Source organism: Dunckerocampus dactyliophorus, chromosome 5, assembly GCF_027744805.1.
Source record: "Dunckerocampus dactyliophorus isolate RoL2022-P2 chromosome 5, RoL_Ddac_1.1, whole genome shotgun sequence".
Lineage (NCBI taxonomy): Eukaryota > Metazoa > Chordata > Actinopteri > Syngnathiformes > Syngnathidae > Dunckerocampus > Dunckerocampus dactyliophorus.
Genome location: NC_072823.1, coordinates 11605156 through 11632974, shown reverse-complemented (window position 1 = coordinate 11632974; position 27819 = coordinate 11605156). Strand labels below are relative to the sequence as shown.

The following is a 27819-nucleotide window of genomic DNA, read 5'->3' as shown; positions in this document are numbered from 1 at the left end:
GCAGACCATTTCTAGGAAGCAACGGCCTAAATGGTGTGTGTGTGTGTGCGTGTGATCATGTGTGTGAGAATCTGGCCTGCTGATGTGAGTTTTCATGCATGAGGACCTTTTCTCATTACCCACTCTCCAAGCCCTTCTGTCAGCAAAGAGAACTGCATGAGTGTATGTATGCGCATTTATGTGTGTGTATTTTGCCTTTGCTTTGGCATAATCTACATAGTGACCTGCACCATAGTTTAATTTCACACTGCGCCAGACAGATGGACAAACATGCTGACATATGGCCAATTTAGCTGAGATATACCATGAGCGTCTGAGGCTGGCTCTCAACCTTATGTAGTCATAATCATTACTTACTTGGCTTATTGACCTACTTGGTGGATCTCAAGTATTTAGCTTTTTAAAAACATCCCTCAAAAAAGGAAAAGTAACATCCATACTTCTGATGATAAAAAAAGACCTTCAACATTATTTCCCTGGCTTTACACGCGCTGCAGTTGCTTATTAGGAACAAATGAACACCACCTCCTGAGCTCAACATCATAAGACCTGAATCAAAACTCTTAACATTACAGTGTGGAACCTCCAAAGTGGAATGCCCGATAAATTGTACAATTCAGAATTAGATGAAATAAATATGCCTTAAAGGTCACACAGCAACTTCATAAGTGGTGACGGTTTTACCAGGACAGTGCATTATTGCTGATAAATGGTGTTAGATAACGCCTCCTGAGCTAAAGTACATTTAAGAGTTAAGTATTTACAATGAAGGATGATTTTAATCCAGCTATCGGTTTGATTATGTTACATTAGTTCATTATTTTAAAACATCAAATGTTTAAGCCAGTCGCTGTTTTGAGCCACAGACCGACAGAAGTGTCTTCTGCAGAATACAAGATGTAAAAGAAATGACGCCTATTTAGAGTGTTATTAAGATAATTTCTTTCTTTCATTCACCACAGGAAAGCTTCATTCACCAGTTATGGAAAACGAGTACACATTCTGTGCACGGCTATAGTTATCTGCTGCAGAAATGTATTACATCAAAAATCCTATCAGCTCCTGCCATTATTCCCTACATGTGTACAGTATTTTTATCCTCACACCTACACACACACACACAAGCCGGCACACTGCACTGTGCTATTAGGTCTTTATCGCAGTTCTGCATTGTTGCTAGACACCGTTGTTTGTCCTAACACAACCACACATGACCCTTTGAGGTTGCTTCTTTATCACTATGCTGCACATCCACTCAGTTTGCGGTCTTTGTCGACAGAGCTCTTAATCGTGACAGAGTGCATTACTGACCAACTCCTGTCAGCACTTCTGGACCGAGTTACTTACACATTACGTGGGTGTTTATGGATGTTTTTGGGAGCACTGACATTAATGGGTGTGAGGGAGATCATGTCAGAAAATGAGTATCATTACAAAATAAGCTAGAAATAACCAAAAGTGTAACAATAGAGCCTCAAATGTAACATTGCATGTAAGCTGAATGGATGTACCAGTCAATTGGCCATGTGGAACTACTCACTTGGCATGACACCTTGAGGTCAAGCAGCAACATCCCGAGTGCAAATACTTTCACGCATACACCTCTTTTCTTTTATCCATTTCTCTTTTAAACACCACACACCTATTTTTAGCCATGCACGTAGAAGGTCCCTAGAGATGGTGAGTGGTGGCTGGCGGAGAATTTTCTAGGTTAGGCCTGAGCCATTTTCTGTTCTTATCAGTTTCAGTAAAAGGAGCAGAAAGGGTTAGTAAAATATAAAGCAGAATATGTTTTATATAAAAATAAAATCAGTATAAAAATACATTGCTCTCTCTTGCTGTAATTCTAATTTCCCTCCCAATGTCAATTGTCTAAATAGCACAGACCAATTATGACTGATGATAAACTAAAAATAAGGTCAAGTCACATGTTAGCCCAGCTAATCATTGCTAGGCAGAATTTGAGCAAAACCCAATATAGAATACCATTCATATTTGAATGACATATTATGCATAATAATTATGATTTATTTATGTTGCAATGTATTAAAATTAAACAAAATTGATATAAAATGTCCTTAAATCACATATTATGCCCTCTGCATAATAATATATTATGCCATCTCCCCAATCATGTAGTGTCACCACTGTGTTGAACGTTCAGGAAAGAACAAACATAACCAGCACTATACTAAAGTAAAAGTAAAAGTTCCTATATGAAAATAAAAAGGCTTATGTTTCCACATTTTGGTGCACATTTTTGAACTTAATAGTTCTGTGATATTTATGTTTGCTCAAACAACTTGCAAATGCCAGGTGAGAAGGGCTGAACATTTGAATTTATTTACAATATAATCTCAATATGATGACAAAAAATGCTGTGCAGCCTTAGGTGTTGTGCATGGCATGCCGCGCTACCATTGCTACTTCACAGGGTAACACCGTACCACAAATTTATTTCAGCACTTTTACCACAGAGCCCTGTACGACAGACAGTTGTATGGCTAAAATGTAAAGCACCAGTGCACCAGACAATGGGGAAGTATTATAAAGGTGTGGTTTTAACTGGCCACAATCAAATATTACTCTAAAATGTGCAGGTTATATCAAAGACATACATTTATAGACACTGAGCTATAGCTTAGCAAAGAGCAGTATTAAGTGGAGGGCGGAGAACCTTTTAGTTCCTGATAAGCGTCATTTACCTCACACAGTGTGACATATCTTTCACAGTTTATCGCGTTATTGATTGTGGCCTGTGGAATGTTGTCACCTCATCAGTGGCTATCCGTGTGCATACCAACGGTATTGTCTACGTCTTTGTTAAACCCTTGGCCATAAAAATCGGTTGCTCTATAACAGTGATCCTCACAGTGACGTGCGGTGAGGTTCATGGCGGGTGAGGCACTGACTCCTTTGGAGTTTTTTTAATGGGAATGCAAGTTGCTCATTAAGAGGATAACCATAAAAAAGTGGAGAATAATTCACACTGGTTAAATACATGTTTTCAGATACTTCTTAGACCCATTTATTTATGTATTTTTTTTATAAACTATCCTCTTATTTCTATATGAAGTACATGCTACTTTTCCTAAGAAGTACATGCTACCTTTCCTTCTCCAGGAAAAGTTCTGATACTTTGCTGTAAAAGTCTGATCACCTCCTGGTGAGTTTGGTTATATAATCTCCAACTTGGCAGTCAATTTCATTCATTCATTCAGCAGAAAGAAAGAAAAAAAAAAAACGCTGTCTTTTCTTCTGTGGAAGGACATCAGTGACAAGCACCTTCCAGCTCACACACGTCCCAACCCCTTCAGGATGCAGCGGTACTGCAAGTGCCTCCCATATGACATTTCTATGTACTGTATTTTTTGGTCTCATTAGCAAAAATAATTATGTCTCACGTAGATTAAAGACATTAATGTAGAAGGCTGAAGAAAGTCATGGTGTTTAATTAATGTTTCTGCAACATTATATTACTGGTGACATGCTGACAAACACAAACTGGCAGGCACCATGAACCAACTCAGTGTGACGGTAGGTGGGGCTTGCGCACTGAGCCGAGAAGACACGCATAGGGCCCTATTTTAAGGGAATTGCGGAACTGGCCAATACAAATGTTATCTACTTTTAACGCGGAATCTCGTAAAAAATTGGAGGAACGTTTATGTGGGGAAGTATTTGTCCAGCGGACCGCTCAATCCTGCCGGAATCGCATCATAAACACTAGCCCCGTCCCCTCCTGAATGAAACATGTCCAAACAGCAACCTGAAACACCGGTAAAGGTTTGCGACAGAACTTCAAAACGCCTCCCTTATAAGCGTGAATGGAAGCTAACAGGTTTAGCTCAGTTTAGCAGTGCAGGCTAGTGCGGCTGTGTGTGTGCAACTCAGGCTGTATGAGTTTGATTTTACATTGATTTTCCGATGCCCTCTGACATCTTGCAAGTTCTGAGTGAAATAAGGACGAGAGGCATGTTGACGTGGGTCATGTCGCTGACCAAATTCTTGCCCTCATCCCTTTTAATCTCCCTCTCACAATAATTTGGTTAACCAAAAGGTAGAACAAAATCCTTGAAATTGTACAAACGCACCAAAGAGAGCACAAATCAGGGCATGTTTACATTCATGAACACATGGCAACGCGTGTGACGTTTTGTGTGCGCATGTGCATCACTTCCCTACCTGCAGTATTTGTTACTGTAGTAGTACTGTAGTAGTCAGAGTAGTAGCAGTAGGTCTGTCACAATAATAGATATATTGATTGATTGAACGATTAAAAAAAACAAAACATCGATAATTATGAGCCCTGGATAAATTGACATTCACGTGTATGCGCGTCTCTCTGTGGTACACAAGCTGGGTGACAAAGGGTTCACTCTGCATGTGTCTGTGTTCATTGGCCCCATATGAGATAAACACAGAAGATAGCGAGCATCTTCTCAGCTAGCCTATTACCCCTCTTTGTCCCAGTAGTGGAGGCCGGGGCTACGTACACGGACTGCGAGCAGTTAGCTAGCAGATGCGATTATGAATGAAGGCACAAACGTAATCGTTTCTAAGCCAAATGCCAAAGTTCCGATGTGGATGTGAAGCAAAGCCTTCTTCTCGAAAGTCTATGCTTACTGAGGCGTTAAACGAAACATCGCGAAATGATGCACGTTCACAGTGTCGCTCGCTACATCGCAAAAGAACCATGCAACCTTTCAATGCCTTTCATGCAACCTGGGAGATATCAGGAACATTGCATTTTAGCTCACTGTCTTGGCTGTTTTTATCCACCTATTGCCTTGCTGTGTGTAGTTCTTTTGACACGATGAGTAGGATTGGTATGTGAGGTCGTGAGTGTTCTGGTAGGCGGTTTCTGTGCCTCAGGTACACGATGCTTGAGTGCCATCTAGTGGCGCAAATGTGACATGACAAAATGACCATCGAATAATAATAATAAACCAAATGATAATATGGTTTTTTAAAAAGGGCGAAATTATCGATTATCGTCGATAACATTTAGCACAATTATCGACCAGCAAAATTTGTTAGCGTGACAGGCCTAAGTAGCAGCAACACTGGCAGCTCAAGAACAAAAGCAACACATGTCCACTCTTTAATGTAAAATGCAAACCATTAAATAACTCATACTTTAATAAGCAGTCAGCACATGGATGCTTGTACTAACAGTTTCTAGTAGAACACATTTCTTCATTCTTCAGTTACACCAGGGGTGTCTGGCGGCCATTGGTGGCCTGCAGCTTGTTTTTTATTGGGCTGGAGCACATGGTAGAAATAAAACTAGACAAAAAAACTCCAGCAAAAATGTGAAAAATAGAGCTAAAGGCACTATGCAAAGACACAAAAGCTTGAATGTTGACACTGTTAACAAATAATAACACAAAGCTTTGTCTGTAATAGTGTATGTTTTGTGTAACCATTTTACAAAATATTAAAAAATATATACAAACATCAAAGTGGCCCCAGCATCCTTTGACTTTTCAGTATGCAGTTCGGACGCCCCTGTATTAGAGGTAATGTGGGTCATTGGAAAATGAATGGAATCTCCAGAGAGGCTGTTAGGAGAAAGGAGACCGATTTTATCAAGTTGTCCCAGATGCAAGGTCGAACTGTAATTATTCAGTTCATCTGTCCTCCCCTGTGCCAATATCAGTTACTTACTTTAAAACAAAGCCCTGCAATATAGTACTACAATATTTAAGGCAATTACAATTACATTTGAATGCAATGTTGGTGTGTGTTCAACAATACATTGCACTTTGCAAAATGGTCACCCTGAAGTGCTACCACAGTAGGTAGGTAGGTAAGCACACAGCAGAAGAGGCGCGCTTAAGCAAGGTAGACGCCTTTATTTATACAAGTTGAACTTTAAATGCCAAAAAGGACAATCTAGGCAATGTTTAGTTCCGCTTGCATGAAAAGAGGGCAGCAAAGATAAAGCCAAACACAGTGATAATCATCTGGGTGCTGCAGCAGCTGATTACATTGTCATCCATTCAGGTTAATGTTACTGCTTATTAAGATTGGACATCCTCTTATATTTTGTCATTGTAGTTGTCTTCAAAGTAATATTAAAATATCTACTCGTGAACATAAAATCACGCATTGCTCATCTTGTGAGCTGAGTGTATAAATCTTATGAAGTTTCTTTTCACAGGAGTACAGTTTCACAAAAGATGTTTATTTTTGAATAGTATACTTTGCTTGTGGTCTCAATTTTGGTGTAAACAATTTTTTATGGCACCCCTTATTTTGTTACCACAAGGGTGTGACGACGGACTGTGCGCAATAATAAACTTGCCTAGCCGTAGCCGTAGCTCCTGTCCTTTATTTACACCAAACTTCCACGACATTAGCGAGCATACCGAAACCCTTGGTTACGTTGGCATGAGACAGACATCATTTATTGTTTGACTTCTCAGATTCTGATGTAGCGCATCAAAGGGCACTCTTGTTATGTCTACAACATCAATCCGGAGGATTACATGATATCATTGTGTTGCAAATGTTCCACTGAGCTAAAAACTAAACTTTTAAGTTTTTTCTTTTTAACTTTCTTTGTTGGTGTTTGTGGCTATTTCTTCCAGGCGGACATTTGAACAATCCCCGGAGAATCCCAATGTTAGTCCCGGTTCCCATCGATGCTCAAGACTCGATGCCCAAGCATAACCAGGATATGAGAGTGCAATCCCACTGCAGAGCCAAGTAAGAGCTGCTTCACAGCAAATGCTGCTTTGGGATGCTCCAAGAAATTGGGGAAGATTTATGATTTAGCTGTTCATAATGGCAATGGGCCCATGTACTGCTGTGAAAATATATATATTTACCATAAAACACAGTTTTTTGCCTTTAATTCAAATCAGTTTGGGTTAGGGTGTACCGTTTTCAACAACTAATTATGTCGCAGTCCAGCGACAACATTTACCGGTACTGTGCCCAACACAAAGAAAATACTTTTTGTTGTTTTTCAGATGAAAAAAAAGGAAACATTTGGATAGTGACAGAGGCCACTGGCAGTGTAAATGTTCACGTAGCTGACTTTCATGATCAATTCTCTGCCAATGACTCATTTGATCAGCTTGAAATTAGCTGATCAGCCCAGGGTGTCATTTTGATTTTACCTTATGAAGGTTGGGATAGACTCAACCTCTCCCTGAAACCTTAACAGGGTAGGAAGTATAGAAAAGTAATAGATGGGGGCATGAATAATAAAATTATGAGTTTTCAAGTATCTATCACTTATGAAATTGTACTTAATTTTCCTGAGAAAAAGCTGAAAGTGACTGCTAACTTGAGAAATAAAGACACAGATATGATGTAACTCAGTGCAACTCAAGACAAGCGCCCTGCAACTAATACTTGAAGAGACGCCTCTATGTCCCCTGGCAATATAAAATATTACTTCAAGATGGTATTGCCTTGGACTGCATCATGCTACACAATTACATTTCAACTTCTGAAAGGAAATTTAACAGACTAAATGTATACAGTATATAAAGTATATTGCTTGGAACATGCAAAACAAATACATGTTATACTCAAACTAGGAACTTATCTTTGTTCCCATTTTTGATGAACTGAAGTAAAAAAAAAAAATGGATAAAGATGCTGTCTAAAGCACATGATTGAATTGATAAGTTAATGTATTGACAGGTCCTCTGCCCCTCACTTCAAATACCCTATGTAAAGCTTTAGATTTGGGCTGCAGCTATCAATTTTTGTATTACATGTGTATTTCTGTGTCAATTAATTTGTTCGATAAATCGAGTAGTCTGATAAAAACGCACTTTATAGCCTCAGTAAGATTTTTCTGCTTGCCATAACCTTATTTTTTTCTTATAAATGCACATGAATTTAACACATACACATTTACAAAGGAATTCATTGGAGAAGTTTTTTTTTTTAAGACAAACAACTCGTTACCATTAAAATCACAACCCACCACCACAAACAGCTTGCAGTCCTATGGAAAACACTACATTGCACATCTTTGTAATAACTATATTTAATCTGCATTTTGATTTTTCTTACCTGATAGCTAGGTGGATTGCTTTTTTTAAATTTTTTTTTTTAATGCCGAACAACCCTGGTGATGTAAGGGTGCACGCTTCTGCCTTTCACTGCAGAGGCCATGGGTTTGATTCGATTCGATTCGATTCGATTCAATGTATTCACATAGCGCCAACAACAACAGTTATCTCATGGCATTTTACACATGAAGGTCACACTCATAAATGAAAACAGAGACCAAAGTGAATCCCCACATGAGCAAGCACTTGGCGACAGAGGCAAGGAAAAACTCCCTCTGGGGAAGACACCTTGAACAGAACCCAGACTCTGTTGGGCGGCCGTCTGTCTCGACCGGTTGGGTTGAGACAGAAAAACAGAGTAGAAGATAGACCAAGCCAGAAGTCTTTATATTAGTCCAAGGAACATAAAGGAGTGTCTCTGATACATATCAGGTGAGTCAGGTCAGCGTTTTCTAATAATATTGCCTAAGGCGGACATATAAAGGCTGAACATTACAGGTCCAAGTACAGAACCCTGTGGGATGACCTGACCTTCACGTGGCTGGATTTTTTATTCCTAATGGATACAAACTACAGACGTCCTGACAAATAGGACTGAAACTGTTCTAATGCAGTTCCTTTAATGCCAAGGGAATGTTCTAAACTCTGTATTAAAATTTGGTGACCAATTGTGTCAAATGCTGCTGTGAGGTCTAATAAAAACAATACTGAAACAAGGCCTTTGTATGAGGCGGTGAGGAGGTCGCTAATTTTTAGTGCTCTTAGAGTGCTGTTTCTGGACTGTGGTGCATCCTAAATCCTGACTGCAAGACCTCAAGTAGATGAAGGAAATGGTGTTACTGACCAAAGCGACTGCTTTCCCTAGGATCTTGGACAAAAATGGACGGTTGGATATTTGCCTGTAGTTAGCTAAGACATGTGGATCAAGGTTAGGTTTTTTTAAGAAGCGGTTTGATTGCAGCCACTTTGAATGAATGTGGTATGTAGCCTGTCACGAGCAACATATGATTTATCTTGAGAAAAGCTGTGTTGACTAGTGGAGTAGTATCTTTGAGCAAGTGAGTGGGCAGGAAATGGTAGAGAGTTGAGAAGAATTGATGGAGCAAAAACTGTTTAAGTGTGTGTCAGTCATCGCCATTTCCTCTATGGTCACTGTGCTGGAGGGATGTACAACATTAGTCGATGGGGTGAGGTGGTTTATTTGGCGTCTAATAAAATGATAAAAATGACATGAGCTCATCACTGCTAAGAGTGGTAGGGATGGATGAGTTGATATGATGGGTGCTATGACACGTTGTTAACCTAGCCACAGTGCTGAAGAGGAATTTGTGGTTATTTTGTTTTGTTCAGTTAAAGATGAGTAGGAAGCTGTATTACACAGGGCATTTTGATCATTTTTGGGGCTCTTTTTCCAGAGAGTGAGTGGGTGAAACGCTATTTTCTGTTTAATTTTTGTGTTTTACGTTTCAACTCACGGGTATGGGAATTGTACCATGGGGTGGATTTGTTCCTCTTAATTAGTTTTAAAGGGGCGATAGAGTTGAGAGTTTCTCATAGTAGCGAGGTTGTGCTGTCTACGAGCTGTGTTGACTGTTATTAATATTGTTTATCAGGTTAATGAAGGGCAGTCAGTTGATTCCCGGAAAGACATCCAGTGTAAAAATTAAGCCAAAACCATCCATGCGAGTGACTTGCTGTGGCAACTCTTGACAGGGAAACGTTGAAGGCAACAAGAAGCTAAAAATACTGAATAAAAACAGATATTTTTAACCAATTTGTAAGCCAAATTTGAGAGAAATTAGTCTCTTCTTTGCATTTAGGAAGTGTGACTTCTTTTTGTTTTGCATTCATATAAAACAGCAGCAAAAACAACTGTTCCAATAATTTTGATATTGTGTCGCGCTTTTCTATAAAAACACAGAAGCAAGCATGCATGAGTTGTTCCAGCCACAAGCCACATGGCATCAGCTGACTTTGTGTCAGCTGACCTCAATCATTGCAACAACACTCTTTTGTACGCCAGTAAAAGAGATATTGAATCAGGCAAATAAGTCTGAAGCAGCAGATCAAAAAACATCACAATCACAGCAATACAGCAACATTGGTGCAAAAATAAAAACATTGGCAGAAACGAAACAGACACACACACACACACACACACACGCCAGTGTTTCCCACAGGAATACAATCTATCTTTGGCATTGGGTTGCAGGAGGGAGCTGACAACGCCTTTGTCTAATTAGCATAATTGGTCATGACACATGTCACATGAGTGCTTTGAGGCTATGTTTGCATTAATACAGATATTTTTAAAATGCACGCGTTTTGGCCTCTCATCCACATGCAAACGTATGATCTTGTCCTTAAAAACAGATGTTTGGAAAACTCTGGCCTGAGTGGAGATTTTCCAAAACTTTGGTTCAGTGCTCCTGAGTGAATGGTTTAAAATTTTCGATTTGGTTTGTGTCAAATAAATGAAACATTATTCTTATTTAACAACAGAACATGAAGTTATTGACTTACGGGTGTTGGTTTAATTCCATGCGGTGGTAGACACACGTGTGCCTTATAACAATGCAGGGGCGATTTAAAAAAAACACATTCATTCATGTTTCCTGGGCTCCATGTACGTGTGCAGTGATTTTAAAGATAATTACACATCCCCGTTTTGCATCGAATAAGTCACTACATTGTAGTGTTGGAAGGAGTTGCTGCTAGACTACCCAGCGTGTTTATTACTGCATAGTTGTGGTTTTAACACTCATATACACAGCCTATGAAAATACATGCTGACAACTGTAAAAAAAAAAAAAGAAAAAAAAAAAGCTACATGATATGGGCATTTCACTTAGCATGTAGAGTAACATATTCATACTCGGACACAAAGTTCCCCAGTTAAAAAAACAAACAAACACGTCTTACATTACAAAATCCAAATTTTGTTAACTTTTTTTTGCTGCATTTACTACATTTATTATGTTTGATATATAGCTATTTTGACCATATACATATATTTTTTTAATCAAGTGCAGTCCATAAAGAACTGGAAATGTCCATCTTTTCTCCCATTTTTTTGCAAGTGATTATCAAATGTATTTTTCAGTCCTACCAATACGAGACAAAGGTCTAATCTCTCTAGGCTAAATATAAGACTGTATTGAAACTTTAATATACTGCCGTTGTTTTGCAAGATGTAAATACAAATGGCAACTGACACACATACACATGTCAAAGCTAGTGTGCACACACACACACACACACACACACACACACACACACAGCTAACACGCTGTTATTTCACAGCTCACTCAGGCAGCCAATCAAATCATTCCGGTGATGAGCACACCCATGGCTAAATTTAACCAATGAAGGATGACAATTTGGCTGACAGACTGCTTCAGATAACCAGTTATATGCACGGCAGTTTGTGCTAACATGACACCCCTCCTTCCACATCGGACCACCGCCACGCTCCCTCCCTCTTTCTGTCAAACTGTTCCAGAAAGCAGGAGGCTAATAATTATCAGAAGAGAGCAGAGTCCAGTGAAGGCGTGGCTCATGCATGCTGGGCTTGACAAGCACGTCCTTGGATATCCACCCCTCACACCACTGACACAAAACGTTCAAACTCCTCCCCTCAGGTAGGTCCGCCAACCAGGAACAGCAGCCGAGGCCGTCACTGATCAACACTTGAACATGTCAGTGTTGACCCCCCCCCAAAAATTTTTATGTAAATACTTTTTCTTTCTTTTTTTCTCTTTTTTTTTTTTTACAAATGCAGATAATGTCCCGGTTCCGATTCTGATTCTATATGCCACTTCCCCTTGCGTACTTATAGTGAAGAGATGTTCTTTTAGTTGCCAATTTTTCTTCTTCCGCCGCTTCTAGCATCCTTGCCCTAACAATTATAAACTGGTCTGGTCCAATATGGTCTGGACCCTTTTTGTCCCCACTTGCTCTTTCTGGACAGTGGGCATTAAACTCTCTCCAAGTCTCACTCGTCTACCCCCTTGCTGCCTCTTGTCTTCTAATACCCCCAGTCATTCAGCGCAAAACACAACCCCATTTTTTTCTCCATCTCCCCACAACCCATCTTTTATTCTCCTCTTCTGAGGCCTAAAACCTAATTATCTCCCGTTCTAGATAGATCTCTCACACTCACTCTCACTCACTCACACACACACACACACACACACACACACGCACACGCACTCTCACTCACAGGCCTTGCAGTGGGAAAAGCCTATGAGAAGCAGTGCAGCTGAAAGAGACCCACATTTGTTTGTTCTCCCTTTGGTCAGTCACCTCCAACCCTGTCATCACAAACACACATATAAATTGAAAACCATATATTTCAGATGTACAGTGTGTCACAATGCCACAATGTCACAATTCCCCCCATCCAAAGTGTTAAGGACTGTCTCAGAGAAATATCTGTAACGTGGACCTTTATAATCATTGCGGTATAGCAAGATAACAGTTTGGTTCATTACAAAAGACTTTTCTTTCTTTCTTTTGTGACTCTTCGTTCACAAAACCAAGATGGGTGGTTTGAGAAAAATGTACCAATTAAGATAATAAAACATTGGTTCTTCAGAAGTCAAACACATTTGTTTTCCTCAAGAGGTGATTAATATAAAGCCTCTTTGGATGATCATCACTGATGCACTTGTGAGATGGTATACACAAACAAAAAACAAAGAAAAAAAACAAGGTTTGATAGAGTTTTCGGCCATATTTTTTATGCAGAACCACAGTTTAAAATTTGAACAACAATGGTTTAAGTCCAAATGAAAATGAGACAAGACAAGAAAAAGCAGCTTCGCACCAGCTGAACCCCTTCGTACCGTTGTGATTCCCCCTCAGTAGGGATGAAACGATTCCTGGAGTAATTCGAGTAGCTCAATTACAAAAACTAATCAAGGATTTTTTTTCCTGCCTTGAGCAATCGTAACATGCTTAGGTCACCCACGCAGTGGAAGAAGCGGCTGTTTAGTTGAAGGAGGGGGAAGATTAAAGAGGTGAGAAAAAAATGACAAGGGGACGAAAGAAAAGGAGAACGACAACAAACAGACAGAAAATGCGGGAGCATTTCAGGCTAAACAGCAAGTTTAAAACCCTGACATGTATCCGTTGCAACGCAGCACTTTACCACAACAGCGCATCTTCCATGTTGCATCATCTCCGAAGACACGCAGACATAACGTTAGCTGTGTGGAGGGCTAGCTTTCTAACTACTGTGGAATGTGTGGCTGGTTTATTACGATGGTAACGTGACTTCATACAGGGTTTATTTCATTTGCAGCACTGTGAGTTAAGAAGATGGAAAATAAGAACATTTTAGCTCCCTAAAGTGTTCAACTACAGTAGGTGTCTTCCTTTTAGTTTGAACACCGCACAACATCAACATAATGTAATATGTAATTTCGTCTGTAATGTCAATGAAAAAATTATTATTTCTCTCCTTTTCCAGCAAATCATGATGGATGCGTTAGACAAGCAAGAATGCTTTATCGCATCACTCGATTCATTTACATTACAATACTCCATCCATCCATTTTCTATGCCGCTTATCCTAATTAGTGTCGCGGAGGTATGCTGGAGCCTATCCCAGCTGACTTTGGACTGGACATTAGAATACTCGATTACTAAAATATTAAATATATATATATATATTTAGCTTCTTTGTGTTTTTTGTCTGTATACCTTTTTGCACAGGTCTCACAAGTGAAAGTATTAAAACAACAGTATTAAAGCCAAAACAATTAAATAATGAATCGATGATTCATCAATTATCCAATTAATCAACAACTATTATGGTATTCGATGAATCTTTTTTTTTCTTTAATGTAAATATCCTCTGATTTCATCCTGTCAAATGTGAAGATTTTCTAATTTCCTCTGTCATCCATGAAAGCAGCCTTATTATTTTTATTTTCGGATATGTTGCGTACCAAATCGTTTGTGTTTGGTTCCTATTGACTTAGTCCTTCTATGGTCTAACCGATCAAATCGAAACAAGAAGTTTCAGATTAACTGACAAAAACAATAATCATTATTTGCAGCCCTGCTTACATGATAATGAAGTATGATAAAATGTCATAAATTACCTACTCAAATGTTAAAAAGAAGAAGAAGAACTCAAACTATATAGGTGTCAAACGGCAGATTTTTTTTTTTAATTACAAGGGCCCGCATAACTGTATGGGTGTAGCAAGGTACTATAACATGTAATATGTAACAACACTGTGGTAGTGCTTGGGTTCAAAGAGCAGAAGATAGCCCCAGGTACTCTGTGTCCCATAAGTGCCTATAAATGGGATGCTGGAAGTGTGATAAAGCATCCACCCTGCCTGTGTATGACTTAGCAAGTCTGTTATTCAGTCTGTTTGCTGCAAAACAACACTGGCCTGTGAGATAGAAGCTATTTCTATTGCTGCCATTAAAAATGTGAACTCCAGTTACCCTTCTATGCCTCAGTCTCACAGACTGTATTGTTTTATAATGGAAAGGACAGTTAATGATTTGAATAAGGTACGGATGTTACAAGATTTTGTGAGAGGGAAGCTGAATATTTTACAACAAAATTAAAAACAAAAACTAGTATACTAGATTTTCTGGACACATGAGCCTTCACAGGGGATCCCCAAAGAAGTGCATTGAAAGGAAAAAAATACCAGTGAATGTCTTACAAGGCAAAGTTAATATAATCCATTCAGCCATTCATTTTCTGCATCCTACTTTGGGTCAGAGGAGTCTATCCCAGTTGAGTCACCAGTAAATCACCGGGCAATTGTGGCTGGGGCATTGACCAGGAATTGAGCCAGCTGTGCTAACGTCTGCTTCGTAAACCACTACACTACAATGGCCAGAACTTAATGTACACTAGGAGTTCAGTTTTTGGGCTGTCTCACTCGCATTCTCAGCCACAACCACATTCATGCATCAATTTTCTATACCGTTTGTCTTCATTAGGGTCACAGGTAAGCTGGAGCCTATCCCAGTTTACTTTGTGTATACCCTGGAATGGTGTCCAGGAAATCGCTGGGCACATACAGACAAACAACTAGGAATGATCGGCAACAGACTACTGCTGGCTTTAGTTCCACTATATTGCACAATTCTTACACACAGGCAACAGGATCTCTGCGGGAACATAGGAGACGGCTATGTAAAGCAAGCTACGGAGATAACTAGTTAGACTCCGATATACTTATTCTAAACTTAAGAATGGGGTTGAAACTGAGTGGGAAAGAATGACAAAGTAAGACGGCAAAAATTTACCACTTCCACACGGAATGGGAGGGGAACTTTTTTTCCACTCTGTCATGTTGGAACATTGATGCAGTGCAAGTTAAGGTAATGTAATGTAAGGTAATAGCTCATCAATGTAACACTACTGCCGTCTAGTGACCAGAATACTACAAATGACTTGTTTTTTAATATTTTTTACTCATAATACGCCATAGTCAATTACATAGCAACGATCATTTATTAATTAATTAATTAATTTAGTTTCGGAAAACCCACGATAGAGTGAGGGAACGACGTTCAGACCACGAAGTAGCGAGGCACGACTGTATACCCCAGACGCTGAAAGAAGTAAATGGGTCCGTTTTTCTCACACCTACCGCCGCTGACTATTGTTCTCTGTTTGAGTAATATCACTTGATCAAGCCTTTTCTAATATTCCACACTACAAAACAAGTAATAAAAGCATGGATGATTCATGCTGATATCAAAATATCGGCACTGCCCGATATTCAAGCTGCGACATCGGCATCGGATCAGAAGTGAAAAATCGTGACTTCCCTAATTTGAACCACCAGTCTCCTGACTATGCAGCCCAATCACATACAGTAAATGTTAAATTGTAACCTTCCATATCTACTCTCTTAATGATTTCAAAGTCATGTTGCTGTTGTAGTTCTTAAAGCTTTACTGTGTTTTCCAATTATTCGTTATTCTTCTTTTGTAGTTTTATCACATATCCTTGGTATTATTAAAATTAGGGCTTAAACTTTTTTGTAATGAACAATTAATAGTGGATTATTTTTCGATTAATAGGGGGATAGGTGGTGTTGTTTGATGGTCAAGTTGTGAAGCACGTAGCAAGATGATATGGCCTGCGCTGGACAGGCACAGCCAAAGCTATTTGTAGTTTCATTCTTCTACCACTAGGTTTTGTGTGTACGCATGGTAAGAGTTGTGCATACATGTACGCATTTTCTTACACACAAGTACAAGTAGATAAATCCCATACTTTGCATGGGAATGTTCTTACGCACGCTCTACGCACACATCTCTGCAGTGGTTTGCTTCACAAGATATCAGAAAGAGGCGTACATTTCTCTTTTCCAAAGTCAAAGCTGATCTGTGTGACTATCATGAGTTTCATGGATGACTAAGGAAATAAAAAATAGTCACATCTGAGAGGCTGAAATCAGGATATTTACATTATATTTTTAAATGAAACGATTAATCGATTACCAAAACGGTTGTTACTTAATTGCTTCATCAATTAATCATCGATTCATCAATTATTCGTTGTAGCTCTAATTAAAATCTAAAAAAATCTTCTCTAATGTTGATCACATAAACTTGTTTTATTTTTCGCTAAGCTGTTCATGTTTACAGGCTTTATCCTGATGTTTTTTTCTTTTACAATTTACTAACAGCCTCATTGGATTATCACTCAGGCTTGAGCATGTAATACTGTTCAATATGTTCAGCTACGTTAAAAAAAAAAGTTTATTTCCAAGAAAAATTTGCATGACGGATGTCTTGACTTGATTTGTCAGCTCCAGGCACACAAGCAAAATGTTTACAAGCATAGCTAAAAGTAAGGTCATATTTGAAATGACTGAGCAACCAAATAATTGTGCAACCGATACTATGACAGCATTACAACAGTAAAAGATTTTAACACACACTGCTCTAGTTGTCAGCTGGCCAGCTGGTCAGCTAGAGAACCTTTACACATGTGAGAACACAAACAGGCTACTTAAACAGATGGTGTCTCCAGCATGAACACACACACACACACACACACACACACACACACACACAGACCACTAAATGCGCACTGTCTCTTTCTGCCCAAACATTAGAGATATCATAGTCAGGGAATGGTGAACATATGAATCCACAAACATGTTAACCTGTCATTTGCATGCTTCCACAGGCAATGCAATAACTCGTGTTCATGATCTCTTTAAGGCTTTAACTGCATCACATGATCATCAATACTCAAGAGTCATATTTTATCTATGCTCCTTGACAAAGATGTTACCCGAGCCGTATCTAAAGCTTTTGCCACTCAAGACTCACAACAGGATTGCTTCATCCCTGAAACGCAACCTGCACTGGCGAAGGTTTGCTTGTAAAAAGGGACATTTCCTAAGAATTCAACATAAAGCACTCAAAACTTGTAGGAACATTTCCAGTATTTCTGCATGATTTGGTCCAGAGCTTCATTAAACTCTTAATTTTCCCCTCCCTGAGGTCACATGTGCGGCTGCAGCACACAGTGCCGCTCAATAGATGACATAAAATCTCAATCCAGATCTAATCCACTCATCTCTGTATACAGTATATCTCTCTGAAGAAAACACACACCCACACACCCACATAACGAGCCACTTGAGTACGCCCCAGATGTTCAAATCTCTGTAAAAGAAAATGCAGTCAAAAATTTCCACTCTTATGCAGTATCACTGAGTGACTGAAGGGAAAAGAGGAGTTGACGTATATATGACAACTTTCATGGCACAGTGTTGAAAAATAACACCCACCTATATGTCAGAAGCTGATCTCAATTGTTGAACAAAATGGAAAACTAATTTCAGTTATAAAACATCCTCTATGGGTAAAACTTATGATGCTCCATATCGGCTAGCTTACCAATATCCGATTTAGCCTACCGATATTGTCCAGCACTTCATTAGTTATACTGATATTGGCAGAAGCTGTTCCCTCAAACTAATGTCAGGTCACATCTTGTGTAATGAATGAACACATTATGCTTATTTAACTGTGATGCCACTGTATGCATTTTACAAATAAACACTGTTTGTGTAAAATTAAATAAGAACTGGATTATGCAATGTACGGTATAGAAAGAGTCAACTAAAACAGTGGTTCTCAGCTGGTAGGTTGTGGCCCATTCGCAGAGCCGTTTTCAGTGGGTCGAGGTGTCTTTGCCAAAAAAATAGTGATGACCCGATGTCCTCGTGTCTGTGCTATTCACCTGTACGCCACCACAAGGTGCATGCCATATATATGGGCGACTTGGTCAAGCTTGAACGGGAGGGAAACAACATCAATTGTGGACTTCGTCCATCTGACACACAGCTAGCTAACTAGATATCTAATGGAGAAGAGCACAAGCGAAAGCTCACATTGTGTTGCATGGGGGAATCCCGCCCACAATGAAGACCACCAGAAACAATATGACGGTACTGTTCAATACACAATTCAATCTATTGGCCCAGGCAAAGTGGTTGTCTACAGAAGAACTAGTCCTCCGATTATTAGGGATGAGCCAGTACACCACTATCTGTATCTGTATCTGTTCACCCATCTAAATTTTCTGTATCCGTATCTGTATAAACCAGACGTGGGTGTGGTTTCACTGGAAATGGGTGGGGCTTAAATCGGTACATTATTTTAAGTCTGAAATTGACATGGATTGATCAAAAGCTATATTTGCTATATTTATTGTTTATTATTCAGTTACATGTGTACTGTGTATGTGTGTAAGTAATCTGTAAAACTAACATCCAGTGGTGGCAAACAGGGAAATAATCTGTCAGTCTTGTTCACTGTATTTTGCACAGAGCGTGAAGAGTGAATACATAAGTAGTTACCCAATGAGGATTTTCCTTCAGCACGAGCACGGATAATGACTAGCTGTAATCGGCAAAAATGCATTATGCACTCGTCTAAAACGAGTACCCCGGTCAGCCCTACCGATTAATATTAAACCTACCAACTGAATACTGAATCAAAACAATTCAACTCTCTTGATTTTTTACTTCTTTTTTCACTTCTCATCCAGGTCTATGTGCAAATGCTCTGAGTCAACTCCCCAGACATGTACTGAAAACCTTGACACACACTTTTTTCAAATAATTTTTAAACTTCGTTCATGCCATTTTTCTATGGAACAAACGCGCCAAGTTGCTGAAACCAATGCACAGAGTGAATTCTCTTCCTGCCTGTTTGGAGGCGACAGACCAGGAAAAACAGACACGCATGCATGTAGCAATATATTGAGGCTCATTGAGTTCATTTTCATTTATTGTGTAATTAATTCATTAATTTATTATCGTCCCCAGCCTGGTGCCAATGAGACATTTTTTTCTTAACAAGAAACCTTATGACACCCCTAGTAAAAATCCTAGTCTGCCATGTTGCACATGGTGATATGCAATGTGACAATAACATAATATAATCCATCTATGTTTAGAGACTACAGAACAACCATTAATTAGTATCTTCAATTTAAAACAGGCCATCGGAATCCATACATCCAGCATCTGTGTGAGATAGTCAGTATGACAAAGTATATATATTCAATGAAGCCACTGGGAGTTTCAGTTAGGGTGCAGAATGTGCTGTACTGCTGAAATGGCTAATAACAGCTGAGAAACAGGCTCATCTGGATGCACTGAATCATGTATTCATGTGATATGTATTCAAATGTCACTATGGCCACAGCCAAAGTAGTGCCCTATAATTTCCGTGTTAACGGAATCGTGGACAGCATCGCTGAATTGGCCAATAAAAACGGAATCTACTGATAAACGCAAAATCTCACAGAAATCAGCTTTTGAATGAAATGCTGTCATCGTGAGGAGAAGGAACGTTTGTATGGGAAATATTTTCCCAGCGGACCGCTCATTCATAGCAGCATGTCCTCTAATACTCACCAGCCCCCTTTTGGAGCAATGAAAAGTTAGAAAAGTTAGCGAAGCTACATCCGTTTCTGAAATAAGACAAAATTGTCCAATGATGTATTGCATCAATAAATGTAAGAGCATTTTATTCACTGATACAAAAACACACAATCTATGGTGATTTAATAAGTGTAAAAAGAAAAAAAAATAATAAAAAAAAAATGTAAACTGAAAAAATGGATTTCATAGGGCCCTACGAAAGCCTATTATTGGCTAAAGTGCACTCCACTGTCTGTAAAATAATGTGCCACTGGAGATTTAACAAAAATATGGACGGGTAAGTTATGAATAAAGCATCGTATGTGCAGATGACTGTAAATGAAATAACTGCTGATATATAATACATTGGAGGATTAGTGTTATGATATACTGTGTACACCACGATGCTAGTATTAAAATATTGTTCAAAGAAATATTGTCATGGGATAAATGCAATTGCCTTTTGGAGTCCCATCAATCCATTTTCTATACCTCTTGTCCTCACTAGGGTCACGGGTATGCTGGAGCCTATCCCAGCTGGCGAAAGGTGGGGTACACCATGGACTGGTTACCAGCCAATCACAGGGCACATAAAGACAAACAACCATTCACACCTATGAACAACGAATAGTCTCCAATTAACCTAGCATGCATATTTTTGGAATGTGTGAGGAAGCCAGAATAACTTAAAATAAATTTATGCCAGAAATTATGCCACTCACGAAGAGTACATACACTCAGAATGAATGGCAAGTTAATTTTTTAATTTATGCGGAATTTATTTTATATTTCCACCAATTTACACAGTGTCAAAATTATACTGTACATGTACACTCAAATATATCTATAGGGTCATCTCAATCCAATAATAAGTTGTGCTGAAGGCTCCAGAATGTCTTGTAACTTGACAAGGGAATACCTATCAACTTCTCGTTCCATCATGGCTGCAGCTGGTAGTGTCTCTTTGGCAGCATAAAATGATTTGTTTGATTGGATCAGCCATTGGTACAACCACAGCAAAATTAAGAAAATGTTAATTTGTCATAAAACACTGTACTGTATTCTACTTCAAAATAACATGCAAAAGCAAGCAGGTGTCCGAACATAAGCCTGTTTAATTTGATATTACTTGCAGCAACTAGCCAGCACGACTGCAATGTGGTGATCAATTTGGTTGGCTTAGTTTTTGGAAACCCTTTCTTCCTTTTTTTCCGTCCCTTTCTGATGAAACCCTCACAAAAATCCTCAAATTGTAAGAGAAGCATATCTTGCAAAAGACAAGAGCGAAAGCATCTTAAAAACTATAATGCAAGTCTAGATTTTATACAGTCGTCAGTGCATTCAGATTTTTAAATGGGAATATACCAGGGGTGGGAGCAAGTCAGTGTTTGCTAGTCTCAAGTACGTAAGTCTCAAGTCTTCAAGTCTCAAGTTAAGACAAGAGAGGTCGAGTCAAATCCAAAGTCATAGACTTGAAATCTTCTAGTCCTTACAAGTCTTAAGCAACTGTTGCGTGTTTCTCAAATAAAATGGAATTTTAACAATGTAAGAATTTATTAAATTTGACAAATACATTGAGAGTAACTTATGGTAAATAGAGACTATATTGTCAGTGTAGACGTACAGCAACTAGGACCATGAGAATGGCAAACTCTTAACTGTAAAACTGCAGCAGCCCTCAATCGCGTGTAGTCCAGACAGACAGTCATGCATGTACTGTATCAAGTTTGTGCAAAATGCTGCTACAGTAGCGTACAAGTTGCAATGAGTAAGCTGGAAGACACTGTGACCTGGCAGCAATGAATAACTAAGTGTCTCAGAGGGACATAAGACCTACATTAATTTTGTCGAGGAAGACCAAACCGTAACATTGGAAGAACTGTTGAACCTTTTCAATAAGAAGCTTGACAGCCTTGTCAAACACCACTACAACTGATTGGATCAAGCTAAACCATGCAGGGCTTTCAAAAAGAGAAAGCAATAATCTTAAAGAGACAGTATGCAGCAGTTTCCTCCAGCTGCCTAGAAGGAACCAAAATTCTAATGTACTACTAGCATTATATCCCACCTTTTCCTGCTTTGAGCATGTTTGGTGTCAGCTAGTAACAGCAATTTGGTTTAGCTGCTAACGTCGACTATCAATAAATGTACTGTAAATTCTGGTGTATAAGCCGCACCCACTAAATTTAGAGGAAAGAACAGATTTGTTCTTATATAAGCCTCACTGGCATATAAGCCGCACATATCCACATCATAAAGTTGCATATTTTAGCTCGTAAGAGCCCTTCAGCAACAGTCAGTTCTTTACTTGACAGGAGCCAATCATTAGCTATGAAAAACACACAAAGAGCTTGTCAACCCATTGGAAATTGCAGGAATTCATTATTCAATATAACTCATCACACAGCAACTTAACACTCAAAGGCTCCACCTCAGAAATATAGAAACATACATAAATACGAGTTTTATATGAAAAAAAACAACATTTTAAAGTCTTCCCATAATGCATTTTGGTGGAGAAAACCATTTCATTGGAGGAGTGCATAGAAACTATAGAAAATTGTGCTGCAATGCTGCTTCTGTCCACCAGAGGGAGCCAGAGGACCCACAGCCCAAAGCAAAAGGAGGGAAGCTGACGTCATTGCAGCGCCCCAATAAATGTGATGCTCAGACAGAATGCCTTATGGGAAAACTTTAAAATGTAAATTTCTTTCTTCATTTTAAAGTCATATTGGAACATGTTTGTATATTTGTATATACACCTTTTGAGTATTAAGTTGCCGTGTGATTAATTTAGTGCTGCTAGTAAAGTGTTCTTTGAAAGATGACAGTGTTTGTCAGACTGTTACGTTGTTATACTGGTATGTATACTGACCTCCACTGCATTTCAGTGGGTTGACAAGCTTGTTGTGAGTGAACTGATAGCTCGTGATTGGCTCCTGCCAAAAAAAGAGCTATCGTTTCCTCTCTGACTCGCGAGCAGCACAGTAGTTAAGCAATTAGTAGTAGTTCTGAAGTAAAGAAGACGTCATGAGATTAGAATTTAGCCATAAAGTAGCCGCACCGCTGTATAAGACAAAGGGTTCAAAGTTTAAGAAAACCGTAACTGCTTATACACCGGGAATTCATACGGTAATTAACAGTAGCAGCTACAACTGCCATCATTATTTTAACTTTTATCAATTTGTTTGTTTTGTTTTGTTTTTTGTTTATTTGTGGAAAGAAGTTCATCAGTTAAAAGCATCATTCTTAGGTCATGCATGCAAAATTATAAAACATTTAAAAAAGTCTGCGTGTCCAATTTTATATTTTGTCATTGTAGTTTTCCTAAAAGTAACGATAAAATATCGTCTTGTCTCGTTATCATGAACCCAATATCATGTATCGTATAGTCTTGTGAGCTGAATGTATCGTGACACCCTTATTTATTACCAAATAAACACACAAAAGTATTGAATATTGCTAAAATTCAGTACCAATACAAATTCCCAGGTACCTGGTATTGATACCACATCGGTTCAAATGTGAAAGGTACTCCTCCCTAGGAAAGGTAGTGGCTCAGAGAGTACTGTAGTTACGCATTCAGTAGACAACAGAAGACACCACTTACAACCTAACCTGAGAAGTTCGAGTAAATAGTTGAATAAGCTCAAGAAAATGTACTGGAGTTGATTACTGACCTACCATCTTCTCATCCTTTTCAAGTACAGTTAGGTGTTAAAACCCTTGTTACTAGGTGGTGCAAGACCCTTACCCCTTCGTGTGTTGAGCAGGCGCTTCTACCTTTCTGACTTCTCTGCTTAGAGGGTTAAAGTCTCCTGTGTTAAAAAGGACACTTCTAAGTCAAGTTCGAAGGAAATTCACCCAGGTTTTCACAGCTCGTGTAGAGGCGGCCCAGCTACATCCAGACTAAGCCCAATAGAGTAACCAAATTTGCATTGCACTCAGCACTGGACCCTCTACTTTATAACTGCTTTCCTTCATATTGGTTTGTTGCATTTGGAATAGACCTGGGAATTTTTACTAATCTGTTAGCGATCAGAAGGACCTGTTTGTTGGTTTAAAATAATCACCGGAACAACCTTAAAGGAATAATCCATGGCAAAAAGCCTACTCTTTTTATCTCACCAAACATAAAAACAACAGTAAGAGTGAAGTAAACAAAATGTAATAATCAAGCAGGCAAGGGCAAAAAGCAGTAAATAGGTAAAGCATCATACATTACTCGGTCTCAAAGATGTTAATGAGCTCCAGTTACATAGACTGAACAAATGATGTAATAATGTCCCAAACTGGAAAATGTCTCAAAAAGGTCTGAAAAGGATGAGTGGGTCGTTACCACCCTGTCAGTTTCATCCCAAAACGCACCATAAGCATGCCACAACAGCATCCATTAAAGTCCAAAAGAACTTAACAGGTATACTTTGCACAAAACTGGATGACTTTTGGATTCCACTAACCAACGACTGAAATTCAGCTGAGGGTGAACATCTTGGATCAAACTTATGTTTTAGCATCTTAGTGTGTGACATCCAGTAGGTGTGACATATCCAGCCCCAGTCAGGAACCAATCTGGGCATCCCGAGGACAACAACCAAGGTGGTTTTATCTAAAATCAATTTTCAATTTCAAATTTTTGGGGTTTGATGATTCAGTGCCTGTCTTTGCTACATGTTTGTATCTGTGATGTGTTCTAGAAAGACTGAGAGGGTTAACACACTGTCATACTATACAGGTTTATTAGACCGTGTTTAATGGAGACTTACTTCATCTGTTTCACGATGGTGCTTTTCCCTGACTCTCCAGCCCCTGAGGGACAAGAGAAGAGAAGATCATGTAAACAGGGTGGATTTGTGCACCTGTGTGTGTGCATGTGTGAGAGCAAGATGGAGAGAGAATGAAAAAGGGAGGGTGGGAGGTGGTTAAAGAGAATCGTCCTCTTAATTGAACGAGCTGGGTGGATGAAAAGATTACTAGAGGAGGCTGCACCCATTCTTCCCAAACATCCTTTTTTTAAATCCCCATGAACGCTGCAGCCATGAATAATTAACAGACCGATCAATGAATCAATCTCGAACACAAACCAACATAGTGACGCTGCGTGGCCGTCCATGTAAGCCATATTTTAGCACAGCATACCACACCTGCCATACAATATAGAACATTTGGATGAGTGATGTAATATCAATTTAGGGCGTGTTCAGATGGAAAACTCAATCAATTCAATTTTGTGCAACCCTCCTCTCCTATATTACTGTTGATAGGGCGATATTAAAATACATTTTTATCACTACCGAGGCTCTCTTACCGAGCAGCAGCAGCTTGACATCTTTAGCTGCGGTGAGCCCGTCCTCCTTGAGGTTCTTCTCGATGGCTTTGCTCCGGTCCAGAGCCGCCCTCTCCTCTGCGCTCAGAGTACATCCCATGGTTAGAGAACACAGCTTGATAGTGTTACCGGTAACTGGACCCACGGAAAATAGCAACAAAAAGTGGTTGTAAACCCTGTTTTCTCCCCTTCGATCCCTCTGTCTTTCTCTCTGGGCAGCTCCCTCTCTGCTCTCCGGCGCTCTCAAAGGTACCGTTAGAACATTTAAATCTTGGATCCACTCGGTTCGGTCCAGGGAGCAACACCACTTAGCCTCCGCACTTATTAGTCTCTGAAACGTGGACTCTGCAGTGGATTTGTTTGTCCGTCCGCCTGTCTTCTTTTTGTTCTTGCTCTTGTGGAAATCACGATACCGGTTGTGTTGGTCTCCACTTCGTTATTGGGTGGCTCGCATTGTTTGCCGTCGACCTGTCTCCGTTATGATCCTCCGACGCCGGCAGGGACTCAGTGTGCAAAGCTACAGCCTCCCGGTGTCTCCGGTAGGGGCTCAGTCAGAGCTGCGCTACTTCATTCGTTCTCTTGCAGGGTGCTGACGTCAGAAGAGTAGAAAAAAACGTGAAGAAGTGGGGAGAGGGAAGGGGGACCATCTTTGGGCTCCAAGTGGCGCCGCCTGGTGGTGTATTGACGTACACTTCCAACAATTCCGACGACTGTGGGTGGGCGATACTCCACATTTCGGAATCGATTCGAGACCAAGTAAAAACATGGCAAGAACTGCCATGTATTATAATGATATCGATACTTTCGACTTGAATTTTGAATTTAGAAAACATATTTGTATGAACAAATATGTGAACAATTACACAATATACAACAGTTGATAACATGACAATATCAACAAAATAATACCATTATTCCCCTTTATTGCATACAATTGTTTGTTAAAAATATTAAAGTCAACCAAATATCAAAGGTGTGTGACATGTTTTTGGCCAGACAGTACATAAATAAAGAAATACCAGCAATGTAACAATTTGACCAAAACAACAAAAACACAGATATTTATAAACATAAGCATAGCAGGCAACTGAAAATATAGGTCTGAAGATGATATCAAGTGAAGTATAGATAGACGGAATAAAAGCAAAATACAAAAATGCAGAAGCAGCAGAAGGAAGAATAAAATAATAGTTACAATAAATAGATGCGTACAGATGGTATTTTCTATATGGCTTGTCCTCACTTGAGTATAATAAATATAGAGTCTATAGTATGTACATTAATATGCATATTGGTTGTACATACTATATGTAATACGTACTATACAATATGTAATGTACATTATATTAGAACGTGCTCACCTCACACACAGTGGATAGTTGTATAAATGAATAGTGAATGGAATGTAAAATGACATAAAACATTTATGACAGCAGAGCTGAACGAGTGTTTCGGAGAAAGAATTTGTCTGCTGCTGCACAATGTTGTGGAGAGCAGTTTGCTCAGTGATCTTTTGTCCTTCACGGACTTGACCCTCGCTTCGGTCCCATGTTACCAGCCTTCTTAATGACTGTATGAATCTTGCTAGCATCTCTGCCAGTGGTGCTGCACCCACAGCAGACAGCAATAAAGTCATAGGCACTTGCTATCACACCAGGCACTTGCTATTACAGGCATCTTGCTCACACACTGGAAGATCTGAGTCTGCCTTGGGAAATACACTAGGCTCATTCCCTTCCTCTACATACATTTCATAATGGTACAGTGTTGAGTTTTTTGCAGTCATTTGCATAGCTGGGACTGATGTCTAAAAGAAAAAACACACATCATTAATAATTACATGGACCATGATTTGTTGAATTTTGCACATCAACGTTTAATATGAGAAATACCCACCATTCCTTGCTTGTTCTGATGGCACAGCGTGGTCGAGGCTGGCGTTATACATTGGCATTCCTAGAGACATGCAGACATAAATAACAAAATAAGGCAAATTAAGCCCCATCAAAGTTGTTATGAATGAGCAGCATACAGCAAGTTCCATGTAGTTCAATATAGTTAATTTCGTACTTTAGATAAAGGAGACCTGTGGGAAGAACACACTTGACTTCTAAATATTTCTTTACTGTCACACAAAAAAAATCACTGGATAATCCAGTCATTTTTTTTTTGTGTGAATTAGATTGAATTAAAATGAACACCAAAAAAAACAATTATCAACAGAAGAAACTTCATTTGCATTATATTTAGCGTTCTTTTAAAACTGGTCAGTGGACAGTCAGCTCCAGCGGCACACTGAGAGCATAGTGGAACTCTACGCCTCCATGAATCATGCATGCGCAAGGCGCGATACCACAAGGGAGGATCTCTCCCTGTTTTACAGAGGCTGATCTAAAACATAAATGTTTCTTAGCCTTCATTAAATTACTACTCATTACACTCAAGGCTCATTTGGACTCCAGCACTTACCTGTCAGAACGTTGTGTGATAAATGAAACAATTAGTCCTCACTGCA

At 39.2% G+C, this 27819-nt stretch overlaps 1 protein-coding gene across 1 annotated transcript in view; it reads right to left on the bottom strand.

Annotated features, from left to right (window-relative positions):
• Positions 1–25890, bottom strand: part of LOC129182017 (guanine nucleotide-binding protein G(o) subunit alpha) — a 99912-nt gene extending 74022 nt beyond the window's left edge. Inside the window, exons 1-2 of the mRNA XM_054777885.1 lie at positions 25287–25890; positions 24745–24787 (exon numbers count right to left, since the gene is read on the bottom strand). Of these exons, the coding sequence (XP_054633860.1) occupies positions 24745–24787; positions 25287–25404 (161 nt within the window). The 5' untranslated portion in view covers positions 25405–25890. The remainder of the gene's footprint in view (positions 1–24744; positions 24788–25286) is intronic.
• Positions 25891–27819: the final 1929 nt, after the last annotated feature.